This window comes from Petaurus breviceps, unplaced genomic scaffold (genome assembly GCF_028583685.1).
Source record: "Petaurus breviceps papuanus isolate PSGF00001 unplaced genomic scaffold, PetGlider_PUasm1.0 577, whole genome shotgun sequence".
NCBI lineage: Eukaryota > Metazoa > Chordata > Mammalia > Diprotodontia > Petauridae > Petaurus > Petaurus breviceps.
Window position 1 is genome coordinate 579,873 of NW_027186389.1, and position 17,766 is coordinate 597,638.

Below are 17,766 nucleotides of genomic sequence, written 5' to 3' on the forward strand. Positions count from 1 at the left end.
TCTCTCTCTCTCTCTCTCTCTCTCTGTCTCTCTCTGTCTCTCTCTCTGTCTCTCTCTGTGTGTCTCTCTGTCTCTCTCTGTCTCTTGTCTCTCTCTCTGTCTCTCTCTCTCTCTGTCTCTGTCTCTGTCTCTCTCCATCCAATGACATTGGCGTCTTTGCTGTTCCTCACACAAGACACTCCATCCCCCAATTCCATGCATTTTCCCTGGCTATGAATCCCATTCCTGGAATTCTCTCCTTCCTCATTTCTACCTCCTGAATTCCTTCAAGTCCCAGCTAGAACCTCACTTCTACAGGAAGTTCTTCCTAATTCCCCTTGATTCTAGTGACTTCCCTATGTAGATTATCTCCCATTTATCTTGTCTATATGTAGCTGTTTGCATGTTGTCTTCTCCCCACCCCCTCACCCCCCCACCCCCCCACCCCCGCTCTGGATCGTGAGCTCCTTGACAGCAGGAACTGTCTTGTCTGTCTTTGCATCCCAACTACTCGGCACAGTGCCTGGCAAAGAGTAGATGCTTAAAAATGCTTGTTAACTTACCAGGCGGCAAAATGGATGGAATACGGTACCTGGAGTCAGGGAGACATGAATTCAAATCCTGCCTCAGACACTTACTAGCTGTGTGATCCTGGGAAAGTTACTTGACCTCTACATGCCAGTTTCCTTATCTGTAAAATTGGGATCAGAAGAGCCACTGCTTCACAGGGTTGTTGTGAAGGCTGAGTGAGATTATTCATATATATGTGTAATAAGAATATAATATAGGTATATACTTAGGTATGTAATTTATATGTATATAATGTGTACATATGCATATATATGTGCAAATCTTAATGCACTAGATAAGTGCCAGGTATTGTTATTAAAGCACCATTGCTGTCATTGTTACAGCAGCAGCTATGTCTACAAGCCTCAATCAGCCTCCTGTTGACTGAGTTCATGTAACAGAAACTGACAATCAAAAGATGATTCTCTAACATGAGACCCCTACCAGAGAAGTGGTGAGGCTTCCAATAACTCTCAACTTCAATACCAGAGATGTTTCTTCCTTGATGTGAATTTGGAGGAGGATACTGGATGCACTCCAGTGGGTAAGACATCATGGGTAATTTAAAAACATATCAGAATCATGGCTCAAAATTAGCAAATTTATGCAATCAATGGTGGGGAAAGGTGCTAGATTCATAGTCTCCTAAGACCTGAATTCAGTCCATTGGGACTGTAGCTCTTCTGACCTTTAGCTGGTGACACTGTTACATACTGGACTAGCACTGAAACTTTATCTGGTTCACTAAATTAGAAGTTAGAACCAATGCTGCCAGTTATTTCTGAGAAATCAACAAGCCACCAAGCAAGGAGAGAAGGCTTGTAGGCTTCTGAGGGCATTTAGGGACACATCAAAATATTAACTCCAGCCTGCATAGCTGAATGGGATCCATGGGCACACCTGGGAAACCAGTGTGAACAAGACTGGGATCTTCCTGACTTTGTCCCCATTTTCTTCAGAAGCACTAGCATGCTAAGAGTGTCCCTTACCCCATCTCATACTCAATTCTTCTAGCCCCTTAAAGAGGATCTTGAGTAGCTGTAAGATGAGCACTGGCACAAACATAGCTGGCAATGGCAGAAAAGGCTGGAGAACCTGGCTAGACCAGTAGAGATGGAAGAGGCAAGAATGCTTCTAAAACACCACTGAGAATTCAAAGTGTGGGAAGAAGCCCCCCCACAACTCTGCTCTGCTCAGGCTTGGGTTGGCAACATCCCATTACCATCCTGTGGCTTCAGTCTCTATTTCCGTTACCTCTGCCTCTATTTCTCTAAGCACAAAAAGTATTTCTCCTCATCCTCCAACATCAACCAAAGTAGGCTAAGGATTGCCAAGACACCAATTGACTGCTTCTCAGGCTACAGGGTGGGTACATAGCTGACAACAGCTTTTGAAAGTTCTCAGAAAGCCCAATTTTATGGACAGTTCTAGAGATTCCATTGTCCTGTTCATTCATTGGGGCTAGGCTGTTGTGGGATAGGCATAGTCCAAAAGCCAAAGCAAGTTTCCCCATGCTAACACTGGGAACATGCCTGCTACTAGCCATGTGTTTAGAAGAGGGTGAATACCCCCTGGACCAGACTGAGCTCAATCCCAGTCCCTTCCCCCAAGTTACTTTGCCTAGAGAATATACATGTCTCAAATCCCTCCACCACCACCACCCAGATGGCAGCTACTTAAACCCTCAGAACACTGGCTGCTCCATTATCCCATTTCAGGCAGGACTAAAATAGAGGGGACTATAAAGAACTAGGGATCACATCTTAGGGTAACCTGAAAGCCAGTAACATCTCTTTTGGCAAGTAAGCAACCTTCACCAAAGCTCATGCTTGCGACCCCACAGTGAGCATTCCAGGTGACAGGAAGCCCTTTGAACCCAGTACCACAGTGTTCTTTACCCCACCTCCACCAACCCAGTGCAAGGCACCTCAGGGGCACCCATACCTTTGCTGCCACAATTCACTTTATTGAAAAGTGGGAAGTGCATGACCACTGGTGCATTCTCTCCTTCAAAGATGTACAAGTCAGAGGGAGCCTTGGCTTCTTGGTCCAGCTTAGCACCATCCACAGGAGGGAAGGGGATATCACAGGCTTTGCAGTACTTTTCTGTGGCCTTGATGGTCTGAGGAGAAAGGAAACAAACCCATTCTAGGTACCACCTGAGGGTTCCAGAACTTAAAGCATCACTAGAGACTTTCAAGCATCCTCCCAAAATTACACTTTCTGGAGAGGAAATGTGAAACTAATCAGAGAGAGGAAAAGGTGGGATGAACGTCATTCCATGAGTCAGGGATTTTCAGAACTCAGGTCTAATATCCCAAGCAAGAGTTCTTTCTTTCTTGATTGCTCTTAAGTAGGGATTGCTCTTTGGGAGAGAAATATGTCCTTCTAGTTACCTCAGATGGATCCCCTTCACTGAAGTCAAAGGACAGGATGATCTCAGTGTTCCTCACTGGGGGCAGGATCAGGGGATAGGCAGAGTTGATAGCCATGCCAGCATCCATCAAATACATATTTTTCTTTTTGGTGAGAAGCTTATATTCAGTGTCTCCTTGGGTGAAGAAAAGAGATCAGAGACTCTCTTAGAGAATCATAGAATCTCAGTGCTGGAGCTGACCCAACCCATTTCTGAATCAGGATCGCATGAGTTATTGCCTAGAAAGCAAAAAATCCTCAGAGATGCGAATCTATTCATTTTTATAGCTAGCTGTGGCCTTGCCCACCATCAATCAAAGACACATTCTCTTCCATGAACAAATTAGAAGTCATTCTATGGATGCCCCCCTCAAAATCCCCTTCATGCCTCCTGCCCCTGCTTTCTCTCTCAAGTCTCTTACTTTTTTCCTTGACCCCATGCCAAAAGGGGCTCAGAGATAACATTTGTTAGAATGAGAAATGGGGAGAGTGGGCAGAGGGAGATATTCTGTCTTCAAATGTCTGAAGGATGGATATGAAAAAGAATGATTTAATTGTTCTATCTGGCCCCAGGAAGGGGAACTAGGAGCAATGGAGAGGGGAAATATCATGACAACAAATTTCACCCAGATAAGGAAAACTTCCCAATTTGTCTTGACTCTAGACAGTTTTGTTGGTTGTCCCCCAAATCTGAAACACTCTTTCTCCTAACCTAAACCTCCAGGCTTCTTCATTTCCTCCATTCTAAGCTGTCTCACTTTCTGAAAGAAGCCTTTCCTGGTCCCCCTTAACATTAGTGATTTCCCTCTTGTAATAAGAATGTAAATTTTAAAGATCTTCCCTGCCCCTAGGCTAATGTGCACCTGAAGCCTGGGGTGGGGGAGGCTTGTTTTTCAGTAGATACTTCTTGATTGGCCAGTGAGTCAATAAGGTTGTTACATTCTCTGAGCCAGGAGAAGGCTATATAAGCCCTGATGTGTAACTTTGGTTTGGGACTCACTTTGAGAAGTGTTCTGTGATTTGATCTGAATTCTGGGAAGTCGTTGTTGAGAGTCCCCCGGCTTTGAAAAACCCAGAATGTGGAAACCCAGATGTTGACTGGGTATGGATGTAATGGTTGGACAGTTTGGAAATCTGTCTACTTGATGTTTCTGTCTTGATAATTATGCCTGTATACTTTGAGGTTCAGGGTGCTGACCTTTTTCCCCTGAACAAGGTAAACGATATATGTCTGACCGATTAAAGTAAGCTTGTTAACCCATTTTGAGTTGCTTTCCTTTAACAAAGCAGATCCAAGAACCTGTGGTAGCTGCAAACCCTGAGGACGCTTGGGGTGCTTGCTGCTACCCCTCTCAATTTCTCCCAATTCATCCAGGCTCTGTCTTATTTGCACATAGTTGTTTCCATGTTGTCTTCGCCATTAAACTGCAAACTCCTGGAAGGCCAGGACTAGGGGGTTTTTGTACCTTTACTTATATGTCCAGTGCTTAGTGCAATGCCTGGCATAGTGCTCACCCAATTCATGTGGATATGAATAATATAACAAAGATAATTGCCCCAACATAGGCTGTATTGAGATGTTATCACTGTCGCTGAAGGTCTTCAAGCAGAGAGGACACAGCCACTTGCCAGAGATGATATATAGCTGCCCAAATCTAGACTGGATAAGGGAACTACTCCAGTTCTTTTCTACTCAAATACTGTTATCCTAAAAAGTCCTTACCATACTCATAGAGAAAGTTGTTTGTTGTTCCCCACGTCCATGAAAAGAGACAGTTGATGGTCTTCCATAAAAATTTTAGGAAAGATGGGGCACTGCCTAGAGTTAGAGAAATGAGAGTCAGAAACAAATAAATCTATGAAATAAATTCAGTATTAGGAAAAGCCAGGACCAAAAAGCTAGATAACTTGTGCAGAGAAAGTAGAGGTCTGTGCTTGAGACATGACTCTGATGCTTGCTGGTTATGTGATCTTGCCCAAGCTACTCATACTCTTTGGACCTCAGTTTCCCTCTTCCTAAAATGAGGAGGTTGGACTAGCTCAACTCTTAGATTCCAAATCTGGGATATTCTAGTCTAAGAATTGAAACTTGGGCCAATCCTTGCCCAATTTCTGAGCCTTGATTTCAACACCATAAAGAAAAGGAATTTGGAAGAGGCATTCTGAGATGGTCCTTAAGCTTTGATACTTTGTAGAATTTGGGCTGATTGAATCCCACTTACTCCTGCCCTCACCTACCTCCAAGGAACACACTGACCATCTAACATTAGAGAGAGGACAGTTATCCCCCCTCCCAAGAAGGTACAACTGTAGCTGCAGGAGAATTTTCAAATTTCACTCACTCTGTTCCAACAAATCTTCATTCAAGGACTTTTCCAATAATTCCTGAATGAACTGTCTCTGTTGATCTTGAGAGGGCTGGCCACGGAGCTCAGTTATCTTGTTGATCAATGCTGTAGCCTCAGAAAAATGTTTGCTACCTGTGGCTAGAAAGAAGATGCATAAGCTCCTACCCCCTCTTATGACTCCAAATATCCTAAGTAGCTCTGTGTCATAGCCCTCTCCCCAGGAATTCAACTAGTCTAGAGTAAGGTAGAACAAGAACTGTGGAAAGCAAAGTGTGAAAGCATCTTTCTGTACTTGAGATGCATTCTGGTGTGCCCTGACAGGATATGTCAGCACCTTGGCCAGCTCACTCTAGGCCTTACAGAAGATTTTCACCCAGGCAATTTTGTCAAGTCTTTTTGGAGGACATAGCACCCAAGACTCTTTGGGTAGTCCTCAAGAATTCTGAAAGCAAAACTGAAATATTATTCCCTGTCGCTGCTTCTGTGTCCATACTGTTAGCCTCTCTCATCTATCCTTAGCTCTGCTACAAACTTTCCCACCCCATGCTCCCCTTTTCTTTAAAATATCTCACTGCTGTAGGTACTATAACAGAGCATTACAGTGGAATGCAGTCAGAACTGAGTTTTCTATCTCAGCCAGGTGCCAAATCTTTTCCCTTAAACTAGGGGCCCTCTGAAATAAGGTGTACATTGTCAAGCCAGGATTGTTCAAGTAGCAGCACAGGTATGGATGGCTCTTCCCTCAGACTACTGAATCCCTCAAGGTCTGGACTATGTTTAAACCTCACACCACAGGCCCTTAGAGGTGAAAATGGTCTTCTTTTTTAAACTAGGAGCTGCCCAAAAGTTGATATCTTTTTTTATTCATCACATCAAAGGCTTCCTGAGAGTAGAGCTGATAAAAGATGAGAGACCATTGTGGAGTAGCAAGAAGTCTAGATTTGAAGTCAGAAGATCCTGATCACCTCCCAACTCTGCCTTGTTGGTTCTAAAACAAATGCCTCCAGTGCCTTTTGTGCAAAACGAGCCTGAGGATCATTCTGGTTTTGATATTCTATGAGTTTCTTCTGAAGGGAGGGGCTCTCTCCATGGTACTGAACACCTTACAAGAACAACCACAATCCCTTCCTACCTGCCATTATACGATGCAGATTTTTCATGATGGGGAGACAGTCTCCATTTGTAAGGAAGACGTAAACCAAGTTGAATAGTTGATCCATGGTATTTTTCAAGGTTACTCCTGACAAGAAAAGTCACAATATAAATAAGATCACTTCTTTCTGACTACCCCAGGCCCCAGGGGCCAAGCAGAGATGACTGCAAGGTAGAAGCCTCCCTTCAGATAGGAGGTCTAGGAAGATGAGAACTTCATCTGTTCACAGCCAAGTTCACGGTCCAAGCTTGAAAGTGCTTGGAGGAGTCAATATTTCTAGCCCTTAAGCCATCCTCAGAAGATGGACCAACACCAAGTTACTTAGAAGAAATTCACGACATCCTTTGGTCACCTAAATTGATCATCCCACAAGCCAATTCTTCTCCAGAGCCATCCTAAATCTCCTTTGTGAATAACAGCAAATCTAGTAGAAAGAGCACGTGACCAAATTTGAACCATTGTTCTGGCATTTCCTACTTATGTAACATTACTCAAGTCACTTCTATCTCTGACCTGCCTCAGTTTCTTTATCTCTAAAATAAGGGGGGATGACATTGGCATGATCTGTTTCCCCAAGTTGTGATGGGGAGTGTGATTTGTAGCCCTTACAATACTATGAACATAGGAGTGATAATTAATGCTGATATTACTATTTTTTAAATGATGAAGATGGGAAAGCGAAATACTACAGCCCAATTATCTTTCATTACATCAAATAGTAAGAAACAGAAGATTATGATGGCTGTCTTCAAGTATTTGAAATCAACCATTACAGCAAGCAAGCACTTGTTAAGAGCCTACTACATATAAGGTACTGGGATATAAATATAAAGAATAAAGGAATCTTTCTTGTCAAGGAGTTTACATCCTATCAAAGGACACCACCAGTACATATATAATGATATGCAGAATAAATATAGTGATAAGGACTAAATTTTAATTTTGCTGATAGAGAGAAGGGAAAATAGATGAAAGGAAAACTCCCTCAAGCAACGCAGGATGTCGCTTCTCAGTAATTTAAAGTCCTAGAGAGTTGCCTAGAACACCATATCCAGGGTCATGGTCAGTATGCTTTTCACAAAATGCAAAGGCAAGGGGGTTAGCCTATCTAGTAACACCAAGGTGTGTTTGCCTTGGCATTTCTTTTTTTTTTTTTAATTTTAAGCAATTGGGGTTAAGTAACTTGCTCAAGGTTACACAGCCAGTTATTTCTGGGTGTAGTGCTGAGTATCTGAGCCCGGGATTCGATCTCCAGGTCATCCTGACACTGGAGCCAGTGCTCTTACTCACTGTGCTACCTGGCCGCCCCTACCTTGGCATTTCTTATCTATATACAAAGAGGACTTACTGGGTTGCCCTAAGACTATTTCACAGATTGATGTGTTGAATCTTAAAGGGATGAAATGAGGAACAGATTTAAGGAGTATGGTTCCTACTGAGCCCAAGGTGTCATGCTGTCAAGCATGATTCAAGAACAATGGAATCCTGTCCACATAATCCAGCTCATGAAAATTTCAGGCAAGAAAGACACATAAACAGCAGGGTCACTGTGAGTGTTCAGACAATTGGGTAAGACTCACATATTCTAGTGAATCTCTAGGTCTCCAACATGGTGGTGCCCCAACAACAATCCCAAGTTCAATGCCTTCATTGGGAACTACTCTAAGTGCTGTAAGTGTAAAATGTTATCCGTTTGTTATGGGACCTTTTCGGTGGCTTAAGGGAGCAGAAAAAAGTATTCATGTGAAAGACAATGAAAAAATGAACTTGAAAAAAATCTCAACACTCAAAAAAATGATTAAGGAGAGATGCAGATGTCCTGTGGAGTTGAGAGAAAACTGTCTTTCACATACATTCATCAACAGGGCCTGGTGGGAAGACTTCAGGGCATTGTAGTCTATAAATAATTTGCATATGATTATATAAACAGTTGAAAGATTTAAATAGAAGTTATACATCTAATACGAGTTTAGAATATATGGAAGAGTTATATAAGGACTATTGGGGTCACAGTTGTCAGAAAGATGGAATTTTTAGTTTATGAGATGGCCCTGGTGTGAAACATTAAAAATATATAGAAAAAAACAGAAGATATAGAAAATACCATAGGAGAAGCTGAGCACAGGAGGAGCCATAAGATGAGAAGAGAAGGCATAGAGAGAAGCACCTCACAAAACAAAGTCTATAGAAGCTGATGGGGACTGAGCATACTGACAGGTAGGTTTGGCAGCTGAAGTCAGTAATGGTTTGATTGTAGAAGAGCTCTGTAGGTGCTGGAAGGTGGTTGGAGAACCTCAGAATCCTCTGTCAATGGAAAGAGTTCTTAGGCCCATTGTCAGCTAGTTTCACTTCTGAGACAGGAAACCTTTCAAAGTTGCCTGTGTTACTCTTTACTGCCCTTTATAGTTTGAATGACTTATAGAAAACTGATCAGCTCCAGTAGTTCCAGATTCAATAGAACTGCATTCCACCAAAAGAGCATAATATTATCTTTGGCTAAAAGAGCCAAACACTTTATGAATGCCTTGCCACTGGCAGCTATGTGCTAAAGAGAACTTGACACTGCTTCAGTAGCCCAAAAGGAGCAATCATGTGGCTTTGCTCAACAGAAGAGGAACTAGCTGAAAAATTTTTTTGCCCACCATGTGATGCATGGTGCAGACAAGAGATCAACAATTCTGAGGACTATTCCAGAGTCACTTGTTACTCCAGGCACATGGGTTCTCTCCTTGACTTACTGCTTGGCATCAGAAAGTATGTCCACTTTACTCTCCCTTTCCTTTTCTCCCTTTGGGACACAATGTGGGTTAGTGAGAGTGTGATCCAGGGTTATGCGTGGACTGTGTCTTTTACATTATTCCTATATTGGGCTACAATTGAGTAAACGTTATGGTTACTTTTACTTTTGCCTTATTGAGGAAATATTTCATGTTTAAGAGCCAATGATCCCTTTTTTTCTCTGATCTCCTGTAAACCTAAGGCAGTTGATTGAGTTTCTCCAATATCATTTCACAAGTTGTCCCGATGAATCTCAAAGGGATGGAACAATGAACATAGTTAGGGAGCATGGCTCCCACAGAGTACAAGGTTAGGGCTGTCAGGTATAATTCAAGAGCCACTGATTCCAGTCCACATAATCCATCTCATGAAATTTTCAAGCAAGATTAGCATATCTACTTGGTCATAATCACCCAAGATCACCCAATATTGTATCTCTATGACCCAATAAAACTGATCCTTGGGGCAGCTAGGGGGCACAGAGGATAGAGCACAGGCCCTGGAGTCAGTAGGACTTAAGGTCAAAGTTGGCCACTGATACTTACTAGTTGTGTGACCCTGGTATAATAGTAATGAAATTTAAAGATCCCCTGTGTTGGTTTGGTTGAGTGTTAAAACCCAGAGCTTGTGAATCCCACTTGTAGGATGGACTTGTTGACATGAAAAGAAAGGGTTGAACTGGGGGGAGCTGGTGACTTGAATTTAGAGAGACACAAGCAGAGACAGTGGCAGAAGAATTTTTTGGAAGCAGCATTGTGGAGGCAGAGAAGGAGAGGATTGCTGAGGGTCAGTTCGAACTGCCCAGGACTTTTGAGAGCTACCACCCAGAGCTGCCAAGGACTGAGGAGACATGGCTGTTATGCTGGTACTTTGTCTGTCTGTTTTGATGTTGTTTTACCAGATTTGTCCACTGGTGAAGGACAGTGCTATTATTGCAGAGGGGTCCTGGAACCTTGCTGTTGGTTCAGAAGCCATGAAGAAGGATTTTCTTGTTGTATGTTTACAGAAATCCTGGAAGGGGGTTTTGCTAATGTTTTCAGGGGTCCTAGGACTGTTCTGCAGACAGAGAATGAACTAATGAGGACACTGACAAAGTATCTTATGGCCTTGCTAAGCTTTGTCTCCCTAGGAACAAAGATTGCTGAGAACTTGCCTCATGTCAAGATGAAGAAAAGACCTCTCTTTGGGTATTAAATGCTGTGCTTAAGCTTGTTGTAACTCTGGGGTAGATTCAATTGTGATCCAAGGGTGGGGAACTTTTGACTTTTTTGTGCTCTGTGATTGACTAAATGAATGTACTGCCTGGGGGTGGAATAGTACTTAGAAGAGTGACTTTATGATTGACTGAATTAATGTAATGTTCAGGGGTGGAGTAGTACTTGGAAATTATTGAATTACACTTGGTGAATGCTGTATTTTGAATTATGCTATATTTTTATTTTCTCTGTTCTTGTCACTGAATAAAACGGAGAGCAGTTATGCTGGTATTTTGAACCTTGGGAAGTTGCCTTTGCTTAGCATTACATCTGGGCAAGTCATTTAATCACAATTGCCTCAAAAAAATCTGATCCTTGATATCCAGAGCCAAGTTCATCTGAAGGCATGAGAGGATACAAGTTCAGGTCCTTACCTTCAGGATCAGTAAGGAGCATTTTTAACTGGGTGCTTGAATCATGGATAAATTTCCAGAAGAAATCTATAAGGAGAATGGAGATTCTTTCATTAGGGGTTAAGAGAAAGGCCCATCCTGGCCCCCAACCTGTACTTTGTTCCCTTCCATCCTCCAAACCCTGATGAAAAACTATTTCTTCCACCTACCCTTGATGGTTTTGAGAATAGTCTTCATGTCAGCCAGAGCACTGCCACATAATGCTGTAGAGAAGAAAAGGATGAAAATATCACAAAAAGTAATTCAATACCAGATTTTCATTTGACTCTTTAAGTACCAAAAGGACCCTTCTCTGTCTATTTGCCACTGCCTCTTTAGATTAGTAGAGAGTGCAGACACTCAAGTCACCAGTAGGGACATGGAAGTAAAGAGTATTGTACATTTGAGTGCCAAATTACATGAAGAGTTAGCAAGGTTTCCTACTGGGCTTCACACCAGGAAGTAATCTCATGCTGTTCTGAAGAGGCTTTCTAATCTGCTCCCATTCTCTCATGGAACCCCAAAGTGAGGAGGCTCTGGCAAGCAGGATTGCAATTGGATGCCAGATGCTGGGAGAGGAACATTGAAGGAGGGACAAGCCCAGGGCTCCTGCTGCTCTCTCTCTTGCTGGAGGATAGATTCAGGCATTACCTCGCAGGTAGGAGAAATCCCTTTCCGGTTTTTCTTGGATGAGCTTCCCTCCCTTAAACTTGCTCCCACAGTGAGTGGTAGAGACATAAGCACCAGGTGTTGAGAAACCAAGTGTGGAGTAGCCAGCCCAATCAGGAGTAAATTCAAACCAGGAAGCTGGGAAGAAAACAAAACTGTGGCTTTGGTGAGCAGGTTTTACACCAGGGTAGGAGTCACACTGGTTAAAATTCACACTAAGGTCTACATTTTCCACAAAGATAGACTCACACCACCCTGGGGCTTTATATCCAACCATATATTCACACTAAGACATGTTCCCACTTCATGTTCCCTATCCCCTACTTTTCCCAGAGAGATCTACTCTCTTCCTAGTGACTTCCTGGCACCAACTAGTTGGACTTAATCAAGAAAGGAGACTGGACCAATCTCAGTGGGAGAAAAACACATTGTCCGGCAGGTTGCCCCATTGGTCCCTTTCAAGGTACTTAGGAGAAAATTTGTAAACACCAAAAAGAAAAAAATTTAAAAGAGGCTGAGGATCTCAACAAGCAAGGAGAAGAGGAAAGTTTTTCCAGTGACTTGCAATGAGGATGTAATGTTTATCTTTCTGCCACAGTCAAGTGACTGCTTTCTGTGCTCAAAATGCAGGCTACTCTCCTTCCCAGGAAAAAATAATACCAACATGATAAAATGTGAGAGTTAGAAGGATCTTCAGTAGCCATATAATCCAATGCCCACTCACCTTCACCCTAATGCCCTCACATACCTGGCAAGTGGTCATCCAGCATCTGAAGACCTGTGTAAGGAAGTTGGAGAATGGAAGAATGTTACAAAGATAAGGAAGGGAACGGGTGCCATTACACATTTGGTGAAGAAGCAGCTGTATATTCTCTGAGAAACATTAAGAGAGTCACGATATCTATCAGGTGAGATCACTCAGTAATGATTAGGGGTAAATACCAAGAGCAGACTCATTCAACACCTTTCCACTGAGGCTTACTCAATGAGCTCTTTCCTGACATTATGAAAATAGAGAGGTCAGTTGTCTTCTTAGAGCGTGTATTAGATGCATAACAGAAAATCAACCAAGATTTCTGAAAATGTATGACCACCACCAAATCCCAGCAATCTGAGAACAAATACTGTTACCAGATGAAATCTAAAAAAAGTATAGCCAAAGATTGCAAAGTTTTGTGGGTTAAAAATACTAAAGACAACATGGGTACATGGGTAGTTTTCCCCTTCCTGTCTGTTGACAAGAGGTACTAAAGAGAAAAACTGATATGAGAAATGAACAACTGACAAAGTTGATACCTGTGAAGGAAATTTGAATTTCTGGACCATGAATTAATATAGCATTTATCCATCTATACATACATACATGTGTGTTTGTGTATGTGTGTATATAGATAACTTCTCCAAGCTAGATACACAAGAAAGTAGTTGTAATGAAGAATAGCAATTGAGACACCCAAAAGTCTAGAAGAAGCCAAAATCCAAGAAAAAAAGTCAGTAGTAATTTGTCTTTGGACATTTGTATATAAATAAATCAGATCAAGTGACCTGCCAAGGGTCATAAAGCTAGGCAAGGAGGCAAATTTGAACTCACAGGTGTCACCAATACTTGACAGGGGGAGATCTCTGCTTGATAGAAGCCTCTAGAAGCATATGATATTTAGTTTAAAAAAAAGATAAATAAAAAGTGGAGGAGCAACATTATATATTAACATATGTTTGCTTGAGAATATCCAGGAAAACCCAAGGAAGGATAGCAGGGTGGAGAACATTTGGGTGAAAATCAATGGAGAGAGAAAAAGAGGAGATGTTGGCATGGGAGTATACTAGAGATCACCTGGAGAGAAGGAGAAAATAGATAAGGAGCTTGGGGAAAGATTACAAACTTGGCCCAAGGGTGAGATACTGCAGTGATGGGGGACATTGATTATATAAATTGCTGCTGGAGTTTCCTCTCTGCCAAAAGTAGAGGAGCTCTTGACTTACATTGGTGCTCATTTCATCCTTCTAAAGGTTGAGGAGCCAACAAGGGGAAATTCTAGGTTGGAAATGATTCTCACAAATGAGTAGGAACTAGTTACTGATGAAGGAATGATGGGATCCAGGCTAAAAAGTGACTTCCCTCCTAGACTTTATAATAGAGGAGAGGGAAGCTGGACATTCTCTGACATGTACATTTGATTTGTAGAAAGCAGATCTCAATGATTCTGAGGAAAGATAAGCAGGCTGCATAGACTAAAATACTACAGAAGTCAGTCCAGGAACCACTGGGAATTTTCAGGAATGAAAGTCTAAAGATAAAGGGAAGCAATTTTGATGAGGAGGAATATAACAAAACCATTCGAAGAGACCACCCTGGATGCACAAGGAACTAACCTATGTACCTTGTTTTGTAAAATATCTTTATGGAAGATAGAAGCAGAGAAAAGCAACAGAAGATGAATAGAAGGTAAGGGAACAGTCTGTAAGAATTGTTGAGGAGGGGTGGCTAGGTGGTGCAGTGAATAGAGCACCGGCTCTGCAATCGGGAGGATCAGAGTTCAAATCCGGTCTCAGACACTTAATACAAAACTAGCCTTGTGACCCTGGGCAAGTCACTTAACCCGAATTGCCCTACCTTTCCCCCTCCAAAAACAAACAAACAAACAAACAAAAGAATTGTTGAGGAGTGTCACAGATCAAAAAGAACAGAGATTGGCAAGGGAGCATAAAGACGGGGGAAAGGAAGTTGGAAGCTATGTTCAGGGAAGGGGAAAATCAAAGAAGTGGTAGGGCTACTGGCTGGGGGTGTACGGCACAATGATAATTGAGAAGAAAGAGAAAGAAGAGGCGCTCATTTATTTCCTTCTATCTTCTCTGCCAAAAAAAAAAAAAAAGCTTTTTTGCACTATGAAAAATAAATTGAAAATTTCTGACCTAGTTGATAGTCAACACATGTAAGGAGGTATTAATTGAACACCATGCTGAACTTAGTGAATTCAGGTCCCCTGGCCCAGATGAACCAAATCCTTTGGTACTGAAAAAACTGCTGAAGTGGATGACTGAGGCCCTCCCAGTGATCTCTTAAAGACTGCAGAGAATGACAGTAGGGCCACAGGACTAGAGAATTGATTTTAAAAGGGGAGGGGAGTGCAAGGAATAAGCTGTAAACCATATTTAGGCAAGAGAATTCAACTTTGATTCTAGGGGCAATGCTAGAGGCATTAATCAAGAGATGATCTGAGGAAGAGCAGAACAATAAAAATCATGTAAGCAATAGTTAACAGATCTAAAGAGGGAAGCAGTGATGACAAGGAGCTGTAACTTTACCAAGAACAGGCCATGCGAAACTGACCTCAATATCTCTGAACAGGGTTACTAAACCAGCAGATCATGGGAAGGTTTAAACAAGTTTGCCATGACTTTAGCAAATCCCTTTGCAAACTATTCTTGGGAAAAGATGGAGATATGTGCCCTAGATGATAATATAGTTTAGACATTCAGGACTTTTTGCAGAGGCAGATTCAAAGGGTTGTTTATGATTCAATGTTATCTTGAAATGAGGTCTCTGGTGAAGTCCCCCAAACATCTGTACTTGTACCTGTACTACTTTGAAATTTCTATCCATTGCTTGAATAAAAGGCAGAGATGACCTGCCCATCAAATTTCCAGATATCATAAACCAAGGAGGGATGGCCAGTCAGCGCAACAGACAATCAAGTCAGGATCCCAGAAAGTTTGAGCAGGTTGCCTAGTAAAGTAGGGGCTAAATTTAAAAAGATGAAATTCAATGGAGACACAACGTCCTACACCTGAGATCCAGAAGGCAGCTTCTCAAATACAGGATGAGAAGGAGGCATGATTCATGAGACAGAAGCTCATCCAACATTTTGTGAGTGTTTTAGATGGCTAATGTCACTGGATTGGAGAGTGTTTCCAGAGGACTTAGGTATGAGAAGACTGGCAAAGAAGGAAGGGAGTCAGGTGATGAGGGGCTTTACATTTCATTCAAAGGGATGCATCCGCTGGTCAGGAATGGTGAAGTGGGGAATTCTTGTTCTGGTACATGTTGGACTAGATGAACAATGAGATCCCCTCCAACTCTGAAATTCTGTGAAGATTCTGAAAACTTTTCCTGAAAAAGAACTCAGCTCCATGTACTATGGAGACTCTCCTAGGTCTCTGACCCTGGCCATACACTGCCTGACATCACTTCCCAAAACAGATCTGAACAGATATCTTGCCATCCCACCCTAAGTCTCCTCCAGGGGAGATACCTGGGCCATGCTCACTCAGAGTCTTCTCCCTTTCACCAGACTTGAGGTCTTTGTCGATGGTGGCAAATATAGGATATGGCACACTCCCCATCACAGACTGATGTCTCATATGGGATGGGCAGGTATCTAGAAGCTGACAAGGTTAAGAAGAAGAGATTCAATACAGAGAAATGGAAAAGGATTCAGGGAGCTGTGAGTCCCACAGAGTTAGGAGGGGCCAAGCGGTTACCAATTCACAGGGCTTGTAGCTCAAAAGGACCTCCAAACCTTATTGCTACCCCAACCTTGTCATTTCTAAAGGAAGGAAACTGAGGGTCAAAGAAGGAAAGTCATTTGCCCAAGGACCCACTGAGAATCAGCAGCAGAGACAGAATTTGAACCCAGACCTCCTGAGTCTAAAAGTGGGGCTCTTTTGACTATGTACAGGATAGAAGGGGTGCACTTTGCCTCACCACCAGCAATTTAAAATGAGGGCACCCAACAGAGCCCTGGCACTTAACAAAGTAAGTGACACATAGCAGGTATTTAATAAATGTTAATTGATTGACCAGCAAGTAGGAAGCCTAGACAGGGCCACCCACCCAAAGAGGGGGATAGAATGGGAGCTCCTTCACCCTGAGATGAAGCCTCTCCCTGCTCCCAGCTCCCCTAGGTCCTGAGGGAGAGCTTACTTCCTTTGTAAGGTAGTAGACAACAGAATAGGACCAGAAGTCAGTGAGGGAATAGTCATCCCTCTCTGCAGCATCACAGAGCCCATCCAGGGCAACAGATAAATCCCAGGAGTCCTCCTGCAACCGCCTCTTGAGCTCCTTTTCTGCCTTCTCCAGGTCTGTCCAACCATCGAGTTGGGTGAAGAGGGAGGCCATGCACCTAAGCATGAGAAATGCATGACTAGCTGGTGAAAGATCTGGCCAGTTACAAAGCCATTAGGCCACTAGGGGGCACCCTAATGCAAAGAGCATGAGCCCTGGAGTCGAGAAGACCTGAATTCAAATAAAAGGTCCCACACTTCCTGGCCATGGGAGCCTGGGCCAGCAATTCCACCTCTGCCTGCCTCCTCAACTATAAAATGAGCATAATAGAACCTCCCTCCCAGGGGCGGCCAGGTAGCACAGCGAGTAAGAGCATTGGCTCCAGTGTCAGGAGGACCTGGGATCGAATCCTGGGCTCAGACACTTAGCATACACCCAGAAACACCTGGCCGTGTAACCTTGAGCAAGTTACTTAACCCCAATTGCTTAGGGGCAGCCAGGTGGCTCAGTGAGTAAGAGCACCGGCTCCAGTGTCAGGATGACCTGGATCAAATCCGGGCTCAGATACTCAGCACCACACCCAGAAATAACTGGCCATGAAACCTTGAGCAAGTTACTTAACCCCGATTGCTTTAAAAAAAAAAAAAAGAACCTCACTCCCAGATTGCCGGGAGGATCCAATAAAAGTACATGCGTAAAATTGCTTAGTACATGGCCTGGCACTCAATACTTCCTCAAGAAATGCTGGCTTCCTTCCTCCCTTCCACTAGGTTTCCAAGTGCTTAGCAATTCACAAAGGCCTGGAAGACCTTCACTCTGAAAACCCACTGACTATTAGCCCAATGCATTATTTACCCAGCTGGTTACTTTCCAAAGTGCTTTATACTACAGCTCTGCTTGTCATCTACAAAGCCCATTCTTGCTCTCAAACCCTTTACAATTTCACCAAGTTCTTTGTCCTTCCTTCTGTCCTCGTAGGAACCCTTTCCATATCACCTGGGGGGTAGGCTCAACATTGTACATAGAGCAAGTGTGGTCAGGAGACAGCAGGGGATTGTGGAATGGGATTCTGTGGAGTATAGAGCCTGGTGTGATCCCAGGTCCACTTCCGCTTCCTCCCAGTGGGACTGTGGATTCCCTCCCCAGAGACAGCGCACACACACACACACACACACACACACACACACACACACACACACAC

General features: G+C 43.0%; 1 protein-coding gene across 8 annotated transcripts in view; it reads right to left on the reverse strand.

Annotated features, from left to right (window-relative positions):
- The window catches only part of PLA2G4C (phospholipase A2 group IVC), a 30,897-nt gene that overhangs the window by 1,883 nt on the left and 11,248 nt on the right, over window positions 1-17,766 (reverse strand). For 6 of the 8 annotated variants that reach the window (XM_069103304.1, XM_069103298.1, XM_069103299.1 and 3 more), the window contains 11 exons: window positions 16,485-16,683; window positions 15,814-15,946; window positions 12,309-12,338; window positions 11,543-11,698; window positions 11,062-11,115; window positions 10,874-10,939; window positions 6,445-6,552; window positions 5,307-5,450; window positions 4,688-4,783; window positions 2,946-3,100; window positions 2,494-2,671 (listed from right to left, as the gene is read on the reverse strand). In XM_069103304.1, coding sequence (XP_068959405.1) covers window positions 2,494-2,671; window positions 2,946-3,100; window positions 4,688-4,783; window positions 5,307-5,450; window positions 6,445-6,552; window positions 10,874-10,939; window positions 11,062-11,115; window positions 11,543-11,698; window positions 12,309-12,338; window positions 15,814-15,946; window positions 16,485-16,683 — 1,319 coding nt within the window. Of the gene's footprint in view, window positions 1-542; window positions 671-2,493; window positions 2,672-2,945; window positions 3,101-4,687; window positions 4,784-5,306; window positions 5,451-6,444; window positions 6,553-10,873; window positions 10,940-11,061; window positions 11,116-11,542; window positions 11,699-12,308; window positions 12,339-15,813; window positions 15,947-16,484; window positions 16,684-17,766 lie in introns of all 8 variants that reach the window. The other 2 variants (XR_011171367.1, XM_069103303.1) reach the window with 2 other exon arrangements.